Consider the following 18,890-nt stretch of genomic DNA (forward strand, 5'->3'; position numbering starts at 1 on the left):
TGTGTAGGAATGGGACATGATGGGGTGCAAGCAAGGCCAGGACACAGGCATGCACAAGTTGCGTTGGCAGGTACTCACTCTGGGGCTCTCTTGGAAGCCTAGGGCTAGTCATGGGGGAGGGTCCATGGTGATACAGCAGGGGGTTTGGGGTGTGGTGGCCTGTGCCCAGCAGCCCACCAGGGGTGGCTTCCCCTTTTGGCTTTGCTTAGCAGTCTTCAGCAGCCCAGGGAGCCAGCGGGGCAGGCTGAGAGGCATGGAAGAGCTCCTATTTGCTGGCCTTGGGCAGTGAGAGCCAAATGGCAATGCCCGTTTGGTTCAAATGCTATCTAACTTAGAGCACTTTAAGTAAAGCATGATAAAAGCCCATCTGTGACGGGCTTTTTGAATGTCTGTACTTAGCCTTAACAATATTTTGTCTTGGCATTAGTAATTATTTCTGCTATGTAAACAGGGCAGTCCAGGGTGTCCTCTTTCCAAAGAGGGATTCAGACACTTTTTAAATGACAATCACATTTCACCACATTTCTGACCATGTTAATCACAACACCACACTGCACTGGCAACATTCTCTATATTGCAGCAATTTTATTGCAAAGTTTGAAAATATTCATAAATAAAAAAGAGTGTATTTTAAGCTTTTTTCACATTCAGAAACCTAAAAACTCTGAAAAAATTTTAGAAATAAAAGCTAACTATACAAAAATTAGACTACCAATTTTTAAATACTTAGGAAACTGTTGTTGCTACTAACTGAAATACATTTATATCTTCTATCTGTATAAAAATCTTCATATTAATTCATAATACAACATGAATATTTCTTTAAATGAGCTTATTCACATTTTTCAATACACATTTACTTTTCAACAAATGTAACTGGTTTATGCCTTTCTCTTCCGTGGCGTTCCATTAAATTCTGATGTAGAGGTCTGCATTTGCTGCTGCTGCTTCTTTGTAGGAGAGATCCATTCTTCTGCACTAAATAAAAAATGTATAGGGGTTCACATATCAATTCTAGAATAGCTATAAAAGGGACAGAACCTCAGCTAGCATAAATTATCATACTTTATGGAAAGCTATGACAATTTACACTAGCTAAGGTTCATCCTCAAAAGACATTAAATGCACTGCCTGTGAAGTTCCTGGCCTAGACAGACATTCCACTGAGAAGAGTCTAAGATAAAGTCCAGATATTTAGATACCTAAAATGACTAGCTAGTTAAGCCTTGCATTAAGACAAAAAGTAAAAGAATGAAAAGGCTAGTAAACACATGAAAATGTTACCAAAAAGTAAGGCCAAGATGTCTTTTTCCCTGGAAATTTGGATGGCAAGAAACACAATATGCCACTCACTTCTCACATATAGTGCAAAGGGACAAACTGAAGTGTGTTCTAATGTGTCAGAGTGGTGGGACAGATGTTGAAACATTACAAAGATCTGCTACCTGTTCTCTATGCTACCAGATCCCATCCCATTACAACTGTTTGGCTCAGCCTGCATAGGAAGGATGCCTCCTTATAGCACATGTGCTCAATGTGAACTAGCAACCTAAGACTGCTGGATGTTGAATTTCAGGTGTGAAGGAGTTGAAGATGCCAGGAAAAGTTGAGGGTTTGGAAGAACATTGTGATGCCAGCCAATTACCTCAGAGGAAAGTGGCACTTGAGCAGTAAAGATTTTCTGTAAAGCTCTCATGACAGTACAAACTTGGCAGGAAGTTTTAACAATCTTAGGAAGTCTCTCTCATGCACACAATCTCTATCTATTTTAATTACTCGTCACTATACACTGAAGTTAAGAGATGTTTTTAAAAATATAGTTTCTTTCCTGGGCAAAAATAAACCCATATTCATTTCTAATTTATCTTATGGAAAAATGATGACTATTCAGAACAGACCTACCTATACAACTTTTTTACGATTTCTCTTCTCATTCTTTTGGGAGGAATGGGACTATCTGAAAAATCAAGTGTTGTTGGCTGAAATGATTCAGTGCCTTTATCCGATGGGGTCATACCTCCAAATAAGGATAAATAGGAATGCGTTAAAATGGTTATTTTTACCTTGTTGATTATAACGTCATTCATGAAACGAGGCAAACATGTTTCAAAATAAGTATAAGTCTTGCTATTTGATACAGACTTGTTGTCTCTTCAATGTGCAGAAGTGATTACATTCAAGGAACACATACCTAAAACAATTACTTACTGCACACTTTACTAGTGGAGTTTATAGATTAGTGGGAATTAAAACTTAGTTTTCAAATACATCATAGAAATATTTTTATATCAACTCAATACATATTTATTACATTTTGAAATGTTACTGTAAAAGAATCAATATAGTATTTTCTTAGTTAGAAAACATGTTATTGTTGCTAGGAAAACACATTAGTTGCTCTCTTTGTTAAGTGATTTGAACAAGCATCTTTTCCCAATGCTGGAAAGCAAAAAAATAAAAATGCATAATTCTTATTAGTGAGATCATAGTCTCATGTTCACAAGTCACTTTAGATAATAAAGGCGTGACCAGTTAAAGACACCCTTTTATGCAATGTGCATCTGGCTTTTCATGAACAACACTGCACCTAAAACAGCTTTTGTACTTTTTTTTGATCTTTAAGAATTAGAAGCTACAATTCAAGATTTTAATTGTAAGCTAAAATAAAAGCCCATGTTGGGAACTGAGTTTTAAACCAATCTTTAGCATATTTTGTCTTTGTGGTTTAATTTTTCTAGTGTTTTTAACATAACTACATCCAGATGTACAGTACTCTACTTTATTAGCAGCTCCCTCTCAGAGACAAGTGGGTGTTAGCAAAAAGTTCTTACGTACCCAGTTTCTGCTCTATTAGCTTGAGATTCTTCTCTTGCTCAGCAAGTTCCTGTTTTTTCTTTTGCATCTCTGGAGTTTTCAGGGACTGTAATTGTGAATCAAGTTCCTTATTTGCACAATTAAGTTTTATCACTGATGTACGGTATTGCTGAAGAAGTTCTAATTAAAGAAACAGAAGATTTCATAAAACACACAAAACAGTAAAATAATGAAGGCTGTTTTTCAAAACTCTTAATAAGAGACTGCCAGGCATAATACAACGAAGCCATGAACATAAAGAGTCATTCAAAATTGTTGCAAACCCCCGGGAATTATAATGGTTCAAAGGGTTGCGAGTAGGCTGAAAAAGATCACATCCAACATTCTGAAGTTATTTTTTAACATAACATGTGGTAATTTGAAGTGCTAGTCTACTTTGAAAACGGCACTTTATTTAACTCTTTTGCATTCCAAATCACATTTGCTAACTTTGGTGACAATAAAGGAGCGTGGGTATGGTGTAAGGCAGCACTAGTGGTACTCAGGCTAGTTCTGGTACCTGTTCAGCAGCGCTAATTAATGCAACGCTGCATGTGAACCAACACAGGAATACTGTGGCTCGTTCTAAAGCTAGGGTGTGCACAAGTAGCTCAGATATCACTGCATGGTATACAGACCTATCCTGAGGGGTTTTACATCTTTTGAATTCTGTAGTGCTGAAGGAATAAAATGTGAGACTTGAATGATTTGAATCCCAGTCCTGTGGAACAGACTGCTTTGCTAAGTAGTGTTCATCGCTCTAAGCTAGTCTGGCAGCAGGAAGTTTCAGCAGTACCTACCACTGTCAAGCTACCAAAGCACAGGTCTATGCGTGTGCTTCCAGAGCTACATGGTTCTACCACAGCAGCCATACCAGACTGCAGAGCAGTCTGAGAAGGCATCAGCTGCTATACTGATTGTGGAACCAGCTGAAGGCACAGAAATATCTTCATATGCTTTTCAGGGAGCTGTAGGGCAGTGGCAAAAGCCTCTCTCTCCACTCAGCAGAGGTGAAGAAACCCTGCAGCAGAGAGGAGAGCTCTGTTGTCACAGAGTAGGTTTAAGTGTGAACGACCTCAAAGTTTTGCCAAGGGAACTGGAGTTCTGCCAGTCAAGTTTTGTAGCATAGAGTAAGCCTAAAGTTCCTTCAGTTGCACCTATGAAAACACAGCAATGACAATAGGGCATTGCTGGTGCAAACAAAGGATTAATCTGACTAATAGAATGCTTACTGCTGTTGATACATCAGATAACTAAATCATGTTTCTTTGGCTAAATCTGAAGAGTTAGTAGTGTAGTACACAGTTATCCAATTCAGAGCCTGCAGGTTTCTGAGCCTGACCACTACTCCCCCATTGTATCTAGTCTGCTGCTACTCTTTGGCTTCCGCTTCTTGCTCACACAGCCTGTACAGCAAGTGCATGGGGGTGCAGCCCATGGCCACTCAAAAGTTTAACAACTCTGGCTTAGAAGATATATTATTTTAATTTGGTCATACAGCATGTTCAGTGCTGAAATTATTAAGAACGAGCTTTCAAAATGCAAGTTTCAGTGATTTCTTTGAAACACTATAGACCGTTGTTTTCAATATAAAATAGGATACCTGAGCACAGGCAACAAGCAAACCTAAAACCAAGACAAATAAAATGTCCATTGCTGTCAGGACAGACAACAGAAAAGTAATGGAGTGATCAAATGGAGAGTGCAGTTCTCTTTGACCTTCGTTAGAAACAACATGCAACTAGAATACTAAATTTAATGTAGCTGCTTGGTTTTAATTATTGTTCTTTTGCTGCAAATAAAGATAGGATGAAATGGTCTTTGAATTCAGTTACATTAATGTCAGGATTTGGAACTCAGGATTCTCTGTTCCTGTCTGATGAAGCTTTTAAGACCTTATTGGCAAGTCCTAGAACACTACTTCCTGCAAAATTTCTGCCTTCTTGAGAAGAAACAGCTAGGCATCTAAGTGGGATGGTTTAAAGATAGGGAATAAAGATGGAGAATACTGCATCTGTACTGGATGTTTGACTGATTGACCTCATAACCAGAAAGCAAGCCCTATTTTTTAATCCAGCTGGGAGCCAAACTTAAGGTTTGCTTCAGATACCAGGAATTAAAACTTGAGAATCACTCATCTAGCTGGGTCCTGAGCAGACTCATCTAGTTTTAGATCCTGAGCTGACAGGACCTCATCCTGCTGTGCCCTGCTCTTTCCACTGTCTGTCCCTCCCAGTCCTTGGTTTATACCTCATGGGCAAGGGCAGCCCCAACACACAGGAAGAGTGGAGAGGGTAAACTGGATTGGAAAACACAGCTCTGTCCAGGCATCTGCCCATCTATCTCCTTGCAGAAGAATATGCTGCTGGAATGGTGTACGGAGGGGAGAGGGCAGCACAGGGGATGCCTGAGGATGGGGAAGGCAGCAGCTTTTAGAAGTGAAGCCACAGGCTCTGCTGGAGTAGCTGGGACAGGTACAGGGTGCCAGAAGGGGAGGAAACCATTTGCCTCCTCACATAAGTGTATCACAAGATCTCTCTATGTCACTCTCACAGCACACTAGTGTGCTGTGGCATGCCCCTTGGCAATCACTAGCTTATACTGTGATACAGAACATTTAGATCAAATATCAAGGAAGACTAAGAGAAAGGGCAAGACTTTTTGATGGTAGGGTTGTCCAACTGATGGCTATAGTGACCTGTGAAGGGTTAGTACCCAGCTCCTAGGCTGCCAGCAGTGGGTAGTGTAGTGTGGTCCCTGGCCGCTCAGAAGTTGGACAGCACTGATCTATAGGATGTTTTATGAACAGCAAATCCTGTGCATCTAGGAAGGTTCTTTCTAACCCTGGGATTCTTTGAAATGTCCTTTTTCCTTCACTTTTCCCTCTCCTGAAAGCAAGGACTTAGGAAGCGTACAGTAACCTTGTTTCTGAAAAGTTAAGTAAAACAATTTTACAATATGAATACATATACAAATGAATGTACGACTATTTTAAAAGGAGGAAAATATAAGAAATCAAAAGCTGCAGTATCTTACAATATGCTTGTCTATCATTAAGTTATTAAGCTAAGTTTTCTGAAAAGCAGCATCTAATGATATGAGTAGGTGTAATTATCCAATAAGGAAAGTAACAGTGGCCGGATAAGGATGCCCATAAGATTATCTATTTCAACACCACTGCTTTATGGAACTCAGTGACAGAACTTGATCTGTATGAGATTACAGTATAAGTTTTCCTACCAAGACAGAACTTAAGAAATCAACATTTTCCTAGACTTTGGGATTCAACCAGCTTATTCTCTCAAAGGTAATTTTTTCCATACTTCTCTGTGAACAAGTAGCACCTACAGGCACTCTCTCACTAACACAGCAATAAGAGGGAACGTCTCAGAGTTGTTTTTTGTATTCCTTTTCCTGAAGACAAACCATGATGCATTTTAGAGGCCAAATTTTCAAATACAATTTGAATTCACAAACAAGTAAGTGATTGTATAGGTATTTTCTTTTTAAAAAGATCTCAACTTTAACCTTATGTTCCACAAAGATGTGTGCAAAGAATATCACTTTAAATATTATTTGATACTGTATTATTAAAATTTTAATCAACCCACCTAGCTGTCCAGAGACAGTATAGTAATGTTTTGGCATGGGTGCACCAAATACCATTCCTCTGAGTTTGTCCATCGGTGGCGCTTTATTTTGAAGGCCTCCGAACTTTCCATTACTGCGGATTCTATCTCCTTCCCTAGTCAGCAATGTTGGGCAATGTGCAATTTTTACAACCTATATAAGTATAAAGTGATACTAAATTAGTAAACCAGTTAAAAAGAATGTAAAGATAGGCATACATTCCAACAAGGTTGGCTCTGCACTGAAAAGTAATTCTTCAAAATCACATCACGATACTGCATGGATTATTCCAGCTCAATAAATTATAGGGCAATCATGTTCAATTTAAAAGTTAAGACGACCTTTCCTATTACTCTTCCAGTCTTGGAAATTCAGAGACCCAGAAGATCTATGCCCAGCTTTCTCCTTGGTTCTTGGATTGCTACTAGCGAGTAATTCCATAGATTAGAATTTGGTCCTGTAATTGGAAGGCAATCATCATCATCTATGGATAATACATGATCTAGAATAAGAACTGATTTTCCCAACTGTGCTGGCTTTATAGAAATAAAATGCACTCTCTTATAAAGACAAACAGAAGTGACTGAAATTCATTCAAAGTAATTTCTGCTGAGAAGCACTCTTGCACAGCTACCTTTTAAAACAAAGTGGTACTTTAACTGGCAGCTATTTTGATCATTTATTCATGCATACCGAGCCATTCATATTACAAGGCAAAGAAAGAAAGAAATGTTTATAAATATGTAAGTAAATCATATCCTTCAAATTCTATCCAATTTTATGTGGATAGACAAAGTTTCTTTTTTCTAGTGCTTGGTTCAATAGCCAAGATCAAGTCTAATGCAGGTAATATACTGTACAACCCTGACCCATTCTCTTCACAGACGGACAGAAACCCACACTGCACTGATTCCAAGTTGATAAAACTCTCATTTCAGATCTTGCAGGGTCATACAGTTAAATGGATGCTCTACTTGGGATACCCACTGCAACATGACCCCTTCCTACATATTTCTGGTTATAAAAGACATTAATGAGCCCTGAGGGTTTGATGTATAAACAGTTTAATTCTATTTATGAATACTGAATCAATATGTAAATAGGACAGGAAAAATTCTGAGGTTGAGATACAAAGTGATGAATGATGAAATTTTCTTAGATGATGGCCCATGCCTGCTGAAACTTGCTTCTATTAAACCTCAGTGAGCTGTTAGAATACAAGTCTACTGAGCTCCAGAGAAATCATCTTTGTGGATCCCAAATTTATGTCACTATGTTCACCAAACCTAAAAAAGAAGAGTGCCTCACAGCCTAGCTTACATTTTACTTTAAATATAGGAGGAAAAAAAAAAAAATCACTGAAAAAAATCTAATTAAAAATTCTAACAACAGATTTGCAACAAGTGTATGCTTTTGAAAACATGTAATATGGCTGAGCTTTCCCAAAAGCATCTGGCTGAATTAAAGTGATGCTCCATATGTGAAAGAGCATTACAGGATTTTTGAAGGGTGAGTTATGCTCACAACCAGCAAATCTTTGCACTGCAAGAGCATGGGTTGTACAGTCAAACTGATATACTGGTATTCTCTTTAGCAGAGTCACAACTCTTAACACACACACACACAAAAACACAAAAGCAACTCTAACACATGCACAAAAAAAATAGTCTGTGGATTTTAAGGAGAGAATAAAAGGACCTGGCAGCCACCTTGTGGTCTACTCTAGAATATGTCCAATGACATAAAACAGCTGGAGCTAACAGTTTTGGCAGGCATGCCACATTAACTGTGCACGCTCTCCAAATGCAACCCTGATTCCCTTCCTCTGTCTGATCTCCTGTTCTGCTTTTTGCCCCACACTCCCTGCCTGATCTGCTCTGCCACCTGCTTCCTCCCTTATCTGCTGTTGTGCTGCCTGTCTCCTTCCTGACCTTTTGCGTGCCACACCCAGAGGCTGCCTGTGGCTCTTGTGATGCAGGCTGGTCACCCCTGTCATACTGCAACATCCACATGGTAGCATTTTGTTTAAATAAAGCCCAGATTAGAGAAAATTTCATTGGCACTGATACTGTAGACAAAATGCACCATAAAATGCATTGAGACTTGAACCTGGAAAACATTCATGGGCAGAACCTGAGCTGAAATACATCATCAAAAGTCTAGTGGCATACATGCATCTATGAAAGTTTAAACCAGACATGAATCCATCACTGTTTCCAAGCATACTAAACCTGCAACATAATAGGATTTTATTCAAATAAATATATAACAACTGAAACTACACTACATACCTCTTTTCTGTAATGATTGGCAGCATCCAAATTGTCTATTATGATGGTGTCTCCTAACAACATCCCGAACACTGTAAATTTAATGAATTTGTAAATGATAAAAATTCTCAGCAACAAAAAATGCTAAACTATCCACATGAGCTCTGGGGCCCAGATGTCGCAACTGGCAAATAATTTTACAAAGTAGTACTTTGGAACTGGAAAATATTAATTTAATTTATTTCACAACTGATTCCAGTTTACTGGCATTAGGTTGTATGTCTAAAATAATGAGGTATTTAAACACTCCCCCAATTATATTGTAAAGATAAGAGAATAAATATCAAAAACAGACTGGTGATGGTGCTCACTGGGAACATTCACAACAGTTGCTTTCAAAAAAATTAACCTGAGTGTCATACTCTTACTACCCAAACATTATCTGTTGGAATCACTTAGTCAAAAAAGCAAATTTAAGAAGAGTTTAGCTGAATTCCCTGAACATATAACATGTACAAACTGATAAAAATAAGAAACTATTCATTCTCCTCTATTTATAAATTAAGATACTAACACTTTTTAAAATGTCATTTACCTATCTGACAGTGTTCTATATTATCTGGAAATGTTAACAAATCTCTGGCAAATACAGGTTTTCCAATCGGTTTGAAGCAATCTTTCCCATTCCGAAAGTGAGGTAAAGGCCTGATTAAAGAAAGCAAACATGACAAATTACACTTTAAGGTAATGGTGAAAGAAAATAGTCTAATCAGAAACAAAAATATGCCTGATGCACATTTTAAAACTTTAATACACCGAGCTCAAAGTCACCAACATGTAATTAAACTTCAAAATGTATTAAACACTTTCAGGAAATTATGATTCGGTGTTCTATTAATTCACATATCTGAATTAAAGATTTTTTTTTTGGCCTAGGTTTGATGCACTGTTTTTGTAAGAGCTGAGACTCTTGACATTTTAATACATGGGGAGAAGTAACCAGTGACATGAATATAGGTTAGGAGGTGACATCCTGGCCAGCATGATGGCTGAAAGGGACCTCAGGGTTATGGCTGATCACAGGGTGTACATGAGCCACCAGTGCAACACTGTAGTCAGAGCTAATAGCATACTGGGATGCATTAGCCAATGCATCATGAGGAGGGCTAAGGAAGAAATACTTCCTCTCTACTCAGCACTGGAGAGACCCCAGCTGGAGTACTGTGCCCAGTTCTGGGCACTGAACTTCAAAAAAGATGTGGAGAATCTTGAAAGGGTCCAGAGAAGGGCCACAAGAATAATTAAGGTCCTGGAGAACAAGCCTTATGAGAAAAGACTAGGGGATCTGGGGAAGAGATGACTGAGGGGGGACTTGATGGCTGTCTATTAGTAAGGCGTGAATATTGGGAGCTGGGAGAAAAACTGTTCATTAGGGAACCCCAGGGAAAGACAAGGATCAATGGCCATAAATTGTTAGAGGATGGTTTCAGGTTGGATGCAAGGAAGAACTTATTTATGGTAAGGGTGACCAGAATCTGGAACAGACTTCCCAAGGAGGTGGTGCAGTCCCCAGCCTTGAAAGTCTTCAAAAGGAGACTGGACAGACACCTTGCTGGTATCATTTGATCTCAGCAATATTCTTGCCCAGAGGGGTTGGACTCAGTCTTCTGAGGTCCCTCCCAGCCCTTAATTTCTATGGCTTTCTATGATTCTATGAATAAATTAAAAGGCAATTATACATTCAAGTAAACTGTTCATCAGACAAATCCTCTTTTGGAATATGGTTGAAAACTGAAAATCTACATCATGCCTCTTCCTTTCAGAAAATGGATAATTTATTATAGTTGAATTACAATTTAATTTTAAGGATTATGAAAAAAATGTTATAATTTAGTCTCAAAGCATTAAATATTAATAAAAATATCCCAAACACCAGTTCTATATATTGTAACTTTTTTCAAAAAATAGTTTTTAGACTGTAAAAGCAATAGATAATAGAGTATGAGTGAAGGAAAGAAGCTTAGTACTATCACCTGTCTTCTGAGACAAACTTCTGAAATACAGAACAACGCAAAGTTAAATTTACAGAACAAAGATTTTATTTAACACTTCAAACTACACTGCCGCCAATAAACATATTATCAGAAGACATTTTATAGTGAGAAGTCTATGTGAATGTAAAGTTTAAACAATATTAGGAAAAAAGGGAAATCAAGAACAGGTTTGCTAGGAAGACAAGAAGTACAAATCTTTTTTAATACCTGTTCCAATCAGGGAGAGTCTTCTTAAATATAGAATCAAGAGGCAGCACTTGCTGTCGACCTTGGGTTTCATCAAAGATACGACGAGCAGCTTCAGTAGTCAGGGTGACTACACAGTCCATGTCACTTGCCAAATGCCAAGAGATGACTTTTGCTGCTTCGTTATCCTCAATTTGTGCTAAATGCGCAATCTACACCACAAAGGTAAAAATAATAAAAAAAAATTATTTCACTTTTCCCAGTTAAATCAACCATAGCATACAGGCTAGGTACAAAAGTTCAAAAAGCCCGAGGCGGAATCGATCCAAGTTACATGGCTTTCTGTAAGCAGTGTATGCTAGATTGGTAGTGAACAGAACATGCATTCACCCTTTGACAGGAGATGCAAATCTTAGACTGGGTTCCGCCATTTTTAAACTAGTCTGTGTGTGCCAAACTTCTGTTCTGTCATGGGTAGACTGGTTTCCGATCACTTATACTGGTAAAAGCATAACGTCTGTCTATAATGTAAGTCATAGAGAAGTAGGGTCGGGAAAGACCTCCAGAGATCATCTAGTTCAAACCCCTACCCGAAACAGGATCATTCCTTATCTAAACCCGTGGTTCTCAACCTTTTTTGTACCAGGACCCATTTTTAAACATCGATGGCCAGTTCTGACCCAGTGCCCCTCACTCTCTACCTGTTCCCCATCCCCATCCCCTAGCCCCTGAGTGTGGGGGACAGGGTGTAGGTGTATGGGGCAGAAGTGTGAGGTATGGGGGCCCCTTTGTAGGCTGGAAGTCTGCCAGTCTGCAAGTGAAAAATCTATGGTTTCCCACGTTTTTCTCCTTTAAAGGAAAAACCCATTTTTAAAAAGTTTCTTGATCCATTTTTAAAGTTTGTTTCCAACCCTTTCACATATTCTTGTGATTCACTTTTGGGCCACAACCCATGGGGTAAGAAACACTGATCTAAACCATCCTACACAATCCGATCTAAACTCTATATAAGAATATCATCCACCCTGACACAACACAGATCTAACACCCTTAACCAGTCACTGGTAAAACAAAGGATCCATGGCAGTCAATATCCTGCTTTTATGAAATGTTTTCAAGACATTTAAGAGATCCTGGGTAGAGGGCCACATCCCCTGCCGATAGAGGAAGGCAAACATACCCACAGTCCATACCTATCTGACCATGGGGTAAAATTCCTTTCTGTCCCCAAAAACAGCCATTGGTCAGACCCTGAGTGGAGGGGCAAGTCCCTCTAACCAGGAACATCCAGCTTTGGTCCCAGGACGAGCACTGGAACACCCCAGTCAAAATACCCAGCCTTGGCTGTTGCCAATACCCAATGTCTCTGAGGAAGGCTTAAAAACACCCTAACACATGTAGCAGAAGGGTCAGGGAAAGGAGGGGAGGGGGAAGAAAGGAGAGGATAAGTGGCAAAGCTCACAAGCCTGGGAAATACCTATAGTAGGACACACAGGGCAGATCATTCCCAACCAGTGGCTGTCCAATCTCTTCTTGAACACCTCCAGTGATGGAGAGTCCACAACTACCCTAAATACTTTATGCCACTGCCTCACTATTCTAACAGTGAAGAAGTTTTTATGGACATCCAAGCTAAACTTATTTTGCTACAAGTTCAAACTACTAGTCTGCACCCTCCTCTCTACAGCACAAGAAAAGGTGCTTTCCTTTTTTTTTTTTGTAGCAACGTTTCCAGTATTTGAAGACTGCTATCATGCCCCGTTGTGAGCGCCTTTTCCACAAGCTGAAAATGCTTAGCTCCTTTAGCCTCTCATAGTTTCATAGTGTATGACTTGTATGCCGTGCTTTCCAAGCCCTTTACCATCTATATTGCCCACCTTCGTTGCTCTGCCCCATTGCAACCATTAGTCTCTAGTGCCCATATTCCAGCCCTATCTGACAATTCTGAAAGTATTTTTGTTTGGATATTTGTTTAAAATCTTGTTCATCAAGCAGCTTGAAGCAGGTTCTCTGCAGTCATGGCTGTCAATACTCTCTAATGCATGGAACTGTACTGCAAAGTATTTTGGAGAAACTTACTTTCCCTAAAATATCTTGATTGCCTTTGGAATAGTTTGGGAGGGTACATGTTCTCCTAGGTTGCTTCATTACTGCTTCCTGCTCCAATGTCTTTTGTTTTATGAGGGAATCAACATGCTGCAGCTGTAAATTAAAACAAAAAAAAAAGTTAACAAATGCATAACATTGGCTCAGTTTAGAGATTTTATTTAGTTCTAGAGATTCTACAGTACTACTAAAGCATTCAACAATCTGGATCAGTGTGGTCCCAGATGAAAACAAATAAGATAGTTCACAAATGTGCTTATGATCCCTTCATTGAAGTAATTCAGCTAATTATAGCACGTTCTGCCAAACTAGCTGATTGCGTCATGAGAATCTGAAGGTGCCTGTCTAGAATGAAGAAAGCTAAGGAGCCAGCAGGAAGGACTGTAGTTGTACAGAAAAAACAAATTTTGGAAGCTTAATATGCATATGGTTTAAAACAGGGGTTTCAAACATGTAGCAGAACTGCTTGATCTGTCATATCAGGACTCAAGTGGGCCAGGGAGCTTGGAAGTGTGGCCAGCAGTGGGTGTGACAAGCTGCAGAATCCAGGACCTGTGGGCCCTGCTGGACACCGCCACTGACAGCAGGTGCTGTTTCCACCACAGCAGGTGGCTGCCACAGAGGCTACTACTGCCACCATGCCATGATGGACTGGCTCAGGGCACAACATGAGTTTGACACCCTGATCTAAAAAGTTCAGCAAATATAGGAAAAGTTATGGGTCCAGACTGTTGAATGCACAGTTGCAGAAACAACTGATTGTACCGATTTGTCGTGAAGGGCTATATAGGTATTGACATGAAGTAATATCCTGGGTGTTCACCTTTCTCTTTAATGGTTTACATAATAACCTTTTAAATTTAATTTAAGATCTCTCAAATTTTGTTACAATGTAACCAGTACTACTGTTGCATCTTAAATTATTAGTCTGAGTTGAGCCTTGGTCAGTAACATGCAAAATATATAATCATCTGACAGCAGTTTGACAGGCCCACACCAGAAGAGGTCTGGCGGTAGAAGTTCTTTGGATAGCAATAAATAGCCATGTCAAAGTTGGCCATCCTGTAAGGCAAGAAGCTATATGGGCAGAAACTGAGCTATATTTCCATCCTTCAAGGAAGGTTTGAAACATATTAACATGACAATGAAATAGTCTGCTATTCTTCAACAGACATGCTTTGGTACTACTTCATGTAAGTGTGCTAACTGGTTTAGAAACTAAGTATCTGGGGAAGGCATGGTCAGAAGGGGAAACAAGAAATAAAAAAAAAAATCATTTGATTTTTTTGATGCAAAATACTGAGATTTAGTTTTATTTGCAAATTGATAAACATGTGGCTCTGTGAAAAAATGACAAAGTCATACCATGCTTGTCGGTGGTATGCTGATTTGATGTTTTTTCAGCTCATTCTTCAGATGAGTTTCTCTCGTTTCAGCTTCTTTGGCCTGACCTTTAACAATGTAATAAATCAACAGTTATTCAGACAGGTAGTGCTGAAATTAAATAGAAAAATTAGCTACATTAGGAGCGATCAGTCTGATGGCCAGAGATATGGGACTTGTATTTCCCTTCTAGTATGGACTTGTGGCACCACAGATCTGTCCAGACTGTAAGCATTTCTTTTTCTTCAAATGGATATATATATCCCATTCATATTAAAACAACTTGGAAAACAAGGTAGTTTGGCAGTGGGGGAATAGTGTCAGCATCAACTACTGCTCCCCAGATGCCAAATTTGTGGGCCCAGGGGAGCTCTGTGGGTCAGAAAACATGGCCACAAAACTGGATCGTGATACATAGGATGAAACAAAAGTGCTGAACTACACCCATGGAACAATCCTGTGTGCGATCCAGGCTGCAGACTGACCCCATACTACTGGATCCAGCCAATGGGTGCCATTGTTCTATACCACTTGTAATGAAATAGAAACGTTCATTTTCACTCCTGTGAAAAACAGGTTGCTGGCTGAAGTGCTTAACTTTAGGCATGCTCTTTTGATAATTCTGGCTTAAGAAATTTTGCCTCAAATCAACAGAATGGCTAAATGTTTTATATATAAAACTGCTCTAATAACCAGATGTTTCTCTCCTGGTAGAAATTATATTCCCTACAACAAAAATGAACTGTTTAATTTGTTTCATTTTTCATTGTTGATATTTATTGTCTTTTTTCTATCAAAATCATAATAAAAACATTTTATGCCTAAGTTATTTATGTAAGTGAAATGACTTACATTTCATTTCAGTAACAAGCTGGTTGCTGGTTTCAAATAAACTTCTGTATGCAAGTATCGATTGAGATAGCTGGTCTCTCTCTCTTGTAAGTGTTGCCATTTGCTGCTGCTTCTTAAAATCTAAATAAAAAAGTAATTTTGTTAAACCCAGTAACATCTAAATACTATCAACTTATACATTAAAACGTTACCAAACGTGATGGGTAGGATTATTAAAAGACCATTCTGGATTTTTTTGTTTTAAAAATGGAAATAGATCTTTAAGTTTGAAGGAACAACATAAAGACTTTTAAGTTACTCATACTCACTATTATAAAACATAAAGGACAGACGATACGGTTCCAAAGGTTTTTCCAAACCTGGCACGTCTGGTTCAAATGCAAGAATATATTCAGTGCTATCTCTTCCTGGGCTATTTTCTGCCAAAACTAGATTCTATGGGGGAAAAATATATATTAGATTACATCATTATACACATATCCCCAGTGTCAAAGAAAATTTAGAAATATTTTTAGATTCAGTTTTACAAGCTCAACCGAGTTGTATTTATGAAACATGGGTATATTCTTAAATATTGGCTTTGAAATTTCAGTAATGTAATGTTATTCAACTTTTAAAAAATACTTAATAAAAGTTTATTAAACTTACAATATAAGTTTAAGAACTGAAGTACCAGTGTAACCTTTTAATATATAGTGTTGTAATTTTTAATATGTACCATTTGTGAGAAGAAAAATTCTGAAAAATTATAGTTTGAATTTTCCCACAAATAAGACTGGCTTAGAAGTATCGGAATATCTGTGTATCATTTGAAAACAATATAAACAAAATAATTAAGCACAAGATCAAATGTATGAACAGAGATGACAAAAACACTCAACTCCCAGTGCTGAGTTAAAGTTACTGCTGTTACCATGGAAGTAGACAATATTTCCCATGTGAATGAACATGGTTTTCTGACAGGTACATAAATCATTTAAAAATTAAAAGCCATTTTCTCCAAATTGAAAAATCAACCATTTTCCAAGTACTAGTATATTTTAAGAATGTCCAATTCAGTCATAATTTCTAAACTAAAATCAGTATAAGTAAGCCTTAAAGGAATTGTACATAGACTCTTTTCCAGTCTTAATGAGTCATGATCACAATACAAGTCATGATTATTCTACTGCTAACACGTATAAGATTTCCATACAAGAAAAATCAGACCCACCATTCCATTTATAACCACTGTTAGAACCCCACATTTCTTCAAGAACACTTTTAATATTGATGAATTTCAAATGATTGATAGACATGTGATTATGACTTTCATGAAATAATATTTCTGGAACACTCCTCAAACATAAAAGTATCGCTAAATTTCTTCTGCAGAGTTTTAAATGCATGTATAGCTAATTCATTTCTCAACTAATAATTCATATATAGTATATAATAGTCACAGCTCCAATTCAATTAAATTCAATTCAATAGGTCTATTCACATACATGAAGTTACATACCGCCGTGAGCTCTCAGCTGTTATATCCAGGGGAGTTCTGCTGATTACTTAAACTACTGAAAGGGGAAGGATATAGGAGTCACTAGAACAGGTCGTTAATGAAGTACGTAACAAACCTGCTCAGTAGATGAAGGTGGGGGTGGGAAGGGAACTGGGGAGGGGAACAGGAGCCACTGTCAAAAGCAGTCACATCTCATGAGGAGTGTGAAAATAGCAGGAGGAAGGAAATACAGGGATGTGTAAATGGAACAGAAAACGAGACAAGTGTAAGATGTCAGTTTTGCTTCTGAGGCACGAAAACTAGGCATGGGCATGGCAAATTTGCTCTTAAAGGCCAGTTGCTGGAGCTCAGAGACAGAAAGGGCACATCTACACTTGCATTAAATGTGCCTTTCCTAAGGTGCATTAAATTTAGTACCTCCAATGTGAGGTACTAAATAAATGCGCATTAGGTTGCCCTGATGCACAGTACCAAAAGCGCATGTTTTTAAAGTGATACTTAATGCGCAGTAGCCAATTTTACTGCACACTAGTGTAACTGTATTTTTTTTAATGCTTTAATGCACAGTAAAATAGGCTACTATTTCTGCTGTCATGCTAGCACTATGACCTATCAAGCCAAATACTTTGTATTACTATATGCTTGTGCTCTCTCACACTTCCCTATTTGTAGTCTTACAGACTGTAACTTATTTTTACTCCATCTTTGTACTGGCCCTTGTTCAGCAGGATCCTAGATGCTTTGGTAATACAAACAGAAAAAAATACTGCTCAGAACAAAAACAATTATAAGTCTGAGGTGATAATACATTTAGTGTATGATCCATTCACAAATTCCATTGCCATGTTTCAAGGAGAATCCAATAACTTTTCCAAACCCACAAAAAGATGACATTAATGGCCTGAGATGCAGATCAGCTGATGATTAGTCAGATGATTTAACAGTACTTTCAGGCTTTAAATTCTATAGCAAAGAAGTTCCATTCAAAACTAAAGATCTTATTAACATCAGAGAAAAGTTATTATATTACTTTATATAAATTATAAATATACATACTTCATATTTATATTCTATCACCTATAAAACCATTTTTCTGTGATTAGTATACTTACTACAATTTCAGCAGATCCATAATGAAATGGAAATTCTACTGTACTAACTTTCCCTTGAAACAGAGGGATCTCTGTATCATCTTCATTAGGACACTCAATTTTAGCTATTATCTTGCCAACCAAATAGTCTCCTGTACGATTGTTGTATTCATCCTTAATTAAAAAGAAAAAAAAAATTTCTGTGTAGCTCATGATAAAAATTGCACTAAACAATGCTAAATATTATGACAGACATCACTAGATGGCACTGTTACACACAGTCTTTTCTTAGCATCTAAGCAAATGGTGAGGATTGTAAAGGTGCACTATGGCATGAGTTTTGTTATGTAAAGTTCTAGGTTGATGCAGCAGTCCCTGGAGAGACAGGTGTACAAACAGCAGTTCCCTCTCTATCCTATTTTCCAATTAGCATCAATCTTTGAGAAAGCTTTTCTTTGAACAAGGGACTGGTACTGGGCTTGTACTGGCACAGCCGGAGGTGAGCGGGCTCGTGGTGGGAAGGGGTTAACTCCTCACTTGCTGGGAGGAGGCCCCTGCCCAGGCCCCTACTTGGCCCAGCCCCCCAGGGAGCCCCGCCACCGAAGCCGCGCGAACAGGCTGCGCAAGCAGGCGCTCGAGTTAGCGCGGAGTTCGCGCAGGGGAGGGCGTGGGAGGGCACGAGACTCTGCCTGCGACCCCCCAGCCATAGCCAGCCCCAGCTGTAGCCAGCCTACCAGAGGCATGACACGGATGGGCACGCGCCGCACCCCTCGGGTCCCCTCGGGCTCTGCGGCCCCTCCACTGGGCGCCTCAGAGACGGCCACCCAGACGGAGCCCATGGTTCCGGGCTCCACGCAGACGGAGCCCCTGGCTCTTGGCTGCAGGGGCTGCCTGTTCCTTTTTCAGGCTCTGGGGCCCGGGAGCATGGCCACCTCCCCTTGCGGGGTCTGCTCCCTACTGGGGT

At 38.9% G+C, this 18,890-nt stretch overlaps 1 protein-coding gene across 1 annotated transcript in view; it reads right to left on the reverse strand.

Annotated features, from left to right (window-relative positions):
- Nucleotides 1-565: 565 nt before the first annotated feature.
- SMCHD1 (structural maintenance of chromosomes flexible hinge domain containing 1) overlaps nucleotides 566-18,890 on the reverse strand; it is a 130,921-nt gene continuing 112,596 nt past the window's right edge. Inside the window, exons 37-48 of the mRNA XM_019546670.1 lie at nucleotides 17,948-18,100; nucleotides 15,643-15,769; nucleotides 15,335-15,454; nucleotides 14,465-14,550; nucleotides 13,073-13,195; nucleotides 11,015-11,205; nucleotides 9,349-9,458; nucleotides 8,775-8,845; nucleotides 6,465-6,636; nucleotides 2,836-2,994; nucleotides 1,903-2,017; nucleotides 566-978 (exon numbers count right to left, since the gene is read on the reverse strand). Of these exons, the coding sequence (XP_019402215.1) occupies nucleotides 882-978; nucleotides 1,903-2,017; nucleotides 2,836-2,994; nucleotides 6,465-6,636; nucleotides 8,775-8,845; nucleotides 9,349-9,458; nucleotides 11,015-11,205; nucleotides 13,073-13,195; nucleotides 14,465-14,550; nucleotides 15,335-15,454; nucleotides 15,643-15,769; nucleotides 17,948-18,100 (1,524 nt within the window). The 3' untranslated portion in view covers nucleotides 566-881. The remainder of the gene's footprint in view (nucleotides 979-1,902; nucleotides 2,018-2,835; nucleotides 2,995-6,464; nucleotides 6,637-8,774; nucleotides 8,846-9,348; nucleotides 9,459-11,014; nucleotides 11,206-13,072; nucleotides 13,196-14,464; nucleotides 14,551-15,334; nucleotides 15,455-15,642; nucleotides 15,770-17,947; nucleotides 18,101-18,890) is intronic.

The sequence above is a fragment of the Crocodylus porosus genome, unplaced genomic scaffold, assembly GCF_001723895.1.
Source record: "Crocodylus porosus isolate Cpor-Errol unplaced genomic scaffold, CroPor_comp1, whole genome shotgun sequence".
NCBI classification, from domain to species: domain Eukaryota; kingdom Metazoa; phylum Chordata; order Crocodylia; family Crocodylidae; genus Crocodylus; species Crocodylus porosus.